The sequence below is a fragment of the Aethalodelphis obliquidens genome, unplaced genomic scaffold (genome assembly GCF_003676395.1).
Source record: "Aethalodelphis obliquidens isolate GAN/ISIS:26980383/991018 unplaced genomic scaffold, ASM367639v1 scaffold46, whole genome shotgun sequence".
In the NCBI taxonomy this organism is placed as follows: Eukaryota; Metazoa; Chordata; class Mammalia; order Artiodactyla; family Delphinidae; genus Aethalodelphis; species Aethalodelphis obliquidens.
In genome coordinates, this window is record NW_020837990.1 from 9584744 (window position 1) to 9589739 (window position 4996).

At 40.8% G+C, this 4996-nt stretch overlaps 1 protein-coding gene across 1 annotated transcript; it reads left to right on the forward strand.

The window, feature by feature from the left end:
- Window positions 1-593: 593 nt before the first annotated feature.
- Window positions 594-1282, forward strand: LOC113606961 (NXPE family member 1-like). Its single transcript, XM_027081845.1, is given in 2 exon segments — window positions 594-1072; window positions 1074-1282. Coding segments are annotated over 2 exon segments (579 nt in total). The 3' UTR covers window positions 1174-1282.
- Window positions 1283-4996: the final 3714 nt, after the last annotated feature.

Consider the following 4996-nt stretch of genomic DNA (forward strand, 5'->3'; position numbering starts at 1 on the left):
TGGCAGGAACTAGAGAGAGTTATAAAAGAGGTCATAGCATAAAGCCATATCAAAATTAGACTTTACCCCCAGGGTAATGAGAAGCCATTGAAGGGATTTAAGCAGGGAGGGATGTGAAGAGAGTTTTGCTTGAGAAGGACTGATTTAGCAACAATGGAGAAAATTAATTGGGGAGAAAGCGGAACTGAAGTTTTGACCCTTGGAATGCTTCTACAATTCAGGAAATAAACAATGGTGACTTGAATTATAATACAGTTGGGGAAGAAAAGACTATTAGACAAGGGTAAAAGATATACATAAGTAGAACTAACAGAAGGTAATGATGACTGGTGATAAGATGTATAAGAAAAGGAAGAGTAAATGCACTGGAATCAATTTATTACTCATAAGTATTCTCTGAGCTCTATATTTTGGATTTAATATATTTATCTACAACTGTTCAGGCATTCTCAAAAACACTGAGGTTAAAGATAAATGTGTAGTATACATTTTATTCAAAATTGTCAGAGTTTAAATAAAATTGATGATAATATGTAAATAAATATTCAAACACAGAATAAGTAAAAATTATTTGGACAGGTTCATTTCATAGTATGTCACATTCCTTCTCCCACGTGAGCTCTACCATCAGCGCCACACACAGCAAAGCCACCCTCCTCAGCCCTCAAGACACATACTGCAGGGGGGATCAGCTAGACGTCCTGCTGGAGGTGAGGGACCACTTGGGACGCAGGAAGGAATATGGCGGGGATTTCCTGAGGGCCAGGATGTCCTCCCCAGCCCTGAAGGCAGGCGCTTCGGGAAAGGTGACAGACTTCAACAATGGCACCTACCTTGTCAGCTTCACCCTGTTCTGGGAGGGCCGGGTGTCTCTGTCTCTCCTGCTCATCCTCCCCAGTGAAGGGGTGTAGGCTCTCTGGAGGGCAAGGAACCAAGGCTATGACAGGGTGATCTTCACGGGCCAGTCTGCCAGTGGCACCTCCCATGTCAATACTGATTGCGCCCTGGTTTTAAATTCAAGTGCTGAACTGTGTGAGAACCTGGATACTCGTGTCCAAGAATTCTACTTTCTGACCTCAACACACACTCTGTGAGGCCCTGACTGACATGACCACCAGGAATGGAGAAATTTCTTATCTTACTGTCAAGAAAGAAGCTTTTTTTCACAGCTAAGTATAATTTTAGATACCCTGAGAGGTGCCCACAGGCAGAGCTACATTGCCTACCTCAATTAATATTGAGCATGGGGCTTCCCTGGTGGCGCAGCGGTTGAGAGTCCGCCGACCGATGCAGAGGACATGAGTTCGTGCCCCGATCTGGGAAGATCCCATGTGCCGCGGAGCGGCTGGGCCCGTGAGCCATGGCCGCTGAGCCTGCGCGTCCGGAGCCTGTGCTCCGCAACGGGAGAGGCCACAATGGTGAGAGGCCCGCGTACCGCAAAAAAATATATATATATATTGAGCATGACCCTCTCAGATGCCTCTTTAAGGTCTGATCAGGTATGCGGCATCTTCCTGAGCCCCCTGTTCATGACTCCTACCACCAGGGTTGGCATTCTCACTCAGATGTTCAATAAAAGAGGGCTGCCCAAGGTGAACTATATTATATATGCCTGTCCTTCTCCATGATGACCGGTATTCTCAGATTCAGTCATATCTTTTACTGTAGACCTAGGTTTTACAAAATATTTTCAATGGAAAAGAATTCTGCTGTGTTAGTTAATAGATGTTACACCAGAAAAGGATTCCTTGATAAGTGTATGGTAACATCCATGCTGCTTCATCCCCCATATCATATTCTGTAGATTCTACCTCTTAAGTATCTTTCACATTTATCCATTTCTCTCCATGATTACTGCTCTTACCTGAGTTCAGATCATCATCATCTCATCTAGATTACTTGTCACAGATTCCTTTCTGCCTAGCCTACCCTCTCTAATCCATTGTCCACACTGCAGCCTGAGTCATCTTTCCAACGATCCAACTCCTTCCTACTGGTCATCCCCAATTGATCTCAAGATCAGGTATTCTCAGATATTCTCAGATATCAGGTTGGAGGAGTCCTCCATACTCCCTGAGTTGTGATCTAGTGATTTTCGGAAGCCTCCAGTTGAACAGACCTCCATAAACTGGGGTGTAAGCATGTTTCTCATATCAATCATGGCAGTGTCAATGCCAAGATTTTCTCCCATTCCTCACAAACATACTTACTTCCTGGTCTGCCAGCTCTACCATAAGCTGCAAAACACTTCATGAGTCACTTTGGGAATTTACAAAGGATAACTTATATGCCACCACAAATCCCAGAACCTGTGGGCCAATCCCTGAGACAACCTATCAGTTCCAGACTCTTTGGCTACTTTTCTAACTTTCTGTAAGTCTCAATCCATTTCCTTTTCCCTTTCCATTCTTTTTTTTCCCCCTAGGGATCCATTTTTTTTTCCTGGGAATTCACTTTCCTTAAGCTTGGCCATAGAGTGGAATGCTAGGTTCTCAGCAACCCCTTTCTCAGCAGTTTTCTAAGTCAAGCTTACAGTCTTTTCCCCTTAAGCTCCCAAAAAATACGCTAAGAGGAAGTAACGTATGGATAGCAAACATGGAAAAATAACATGCATTTCAGATCTTACAGAGTTATCCAAGTGTTGGCTTCTGATCAATAGTCTTTGATTCCCTTCTGAAACAAGTAAAAGCACAGTTGGGTTTCTGTTCTTTCCCTTTGATCTCTGATGGTACCCCTCACCAAATCTCTTCCTACCCAGTAAGTGTCCTTATGCCTAAGTCCCAGTAAGGATGAAAATGTGTTGATCCCTTCCTTTCTCTGGATTGAACCTGAAGAGACATCCATAGTAGCGAATCAGGTATTACTTATATCCGTTGTACTACCTGGCACCTGGGTCCCTATTCCCCCGTGTCCCCTTTCTGCCTGCTACCGCTTACCTACACATGTACACAGGACTGGAACAAAGAGTGAATCAAAGGGAGAGTAAGAGCTTTGAAGTAGGAGAGTCAGAGAGTCTTTCATCCACTGGAGGAAAGAAATGCAGTGTATATTTATTCATGCATCAGACTGAACATGACTTTCTGCCAGCCACTTTGTGAGGTATCAGGGACACAGCAGTGGACCAGGCAAATATATTACCTTCCTTCATAAAGATTACAACCCTCGGAAAGCAAGTTTCTAGGAAAAATGGAAGGTAAACATAGCAGAAAACATATATAAAGAGAGAAGCAGGAACCCTATGAGAAGAGGTCTTCATGCCAGGCTAAGAAGCCTGAACTCCTTAGGTAAGTGATGGGGATTTTAAATAAACAACTTTAAAATAAAGGATTTTAAGCAGTAATGCAGTTGCATTTGCAATAAGAAAGGATGCTCTGGCAGTTGTGTTGAAGAATTTAGATGGGATAAAATTGAGATGGCCTGGCTAGAGGCTGACAGTAATCTAAGAAAAATACTGTATGAACTTGAATAAGTGATGTGTAAGTAGAGAGAGAGGAGGACTTTCAGATTAGATAAATACTTTGAAACTAAAATTCCAGGACACACTGATTGCATGTGACAGAAGAGCAGAGCTGCCCTGGACTTCAAGGTGCTCCCAGAAAGGTAAATAGTTTTCCTAATGCATATACAATGGATATACAATAAAAAATCCTAATTCATATACAATGCCCAATAGATACAATATTTACAACAACCATAATAGCTTGCAGTTGTAGCAAATTTTAAATTATCCTTCACTCACAAGCTTCTATTACTTGTATTGTGTCAACAGACAGCAGGGTAATTTGTTGTCTTATATTTTTGAAGGTCCAGTATAGGAGTTGAAATGATGAAACATCTTAACCACATTGATGTCTCCTGATATAACAGTAAGTTTGCTTTGTCCTGTGGTAGGTGGTGCTTGGCATGGATCTTCTAAGAGACATTCTGACACAGAGGAAACTTTATCAGAATCAACCCTAGCAATCACGATTTTCCAGGAACACCATTCCTAGCAGGGGTCTGTGGTGTCAATCACCTTGGATTTTAAAGAGAGAAATCAATTCAAGGAAATTATTTCAAACTCTTTTTATAACAGATTTCATCTCAATTTATCCCAAAGGGGAAAGTATTCATATCCTACATCCATATTTAAACCCAGGAATGCATCTCCTAGAGTCAGTGATTCTGTCTGGGGGACATTCTGTACAAATCTCTGATGGATACCCACAGCTTCAGAGTAGGAACATTTTGGTTTAGTTAGCCGAATTCTCTGTGGGCATACCTTCCTAACCTTTAGTGGATGCACTTAGCAGTTTTATATGGAGTTTTCTGTTTCATTAAATGTGTTTTAGTGTTAAACACAAAGCCATGTTACTTATGAAAGAACAATGTTTATACTTAGCTTTAAAATAACTTTCTTTAAAGCCTAAGAGTTTACCAATAACAATCATTTTGAGATGTACCTCAACTGATTTATTGCCTAATATTTATTCATTTATTCAGCAAATGTTTATCGAGATTCTAACAGATATGAGGCGTTATGGGCAAATGGAGAAAAATAAATGTTCAGCAAGGCTGCAATCTGAAAGACATTTAACCTACCAATTCTATGAAGGAAGTAAAAAGGCAGAAGGGCTTATGATAAGGTGGTATTTGACTTAGCCCCAAAGGATATCTGTAGACAGGGAATGAGGTGAAAGAGAAAACTCATAAAGATCATGAGTAAGGTTGCCAGGTTTAGCAAATAATAATACAAAGTGTCAGTTCAATTTCAGTAATTCCTAATTTCTTATGCATATGACATGAGATAAAGGGAAAATATTGCACGAGAAATACTGACACTAAAAAATTATTGCTCCTTAAAAATAATTCAACTTCAATTTAGTATTCCGTATTTTTTTAATCTGGTAACTCTACTCAGGAGCAAAATCATCATGAACTTTGTTCAACAGCCCAAAGGAGTGAGAGCATTTGGTGGAATGTAGTGAAGCATGAGGCTAAAAAAAGGAAGAAGCTA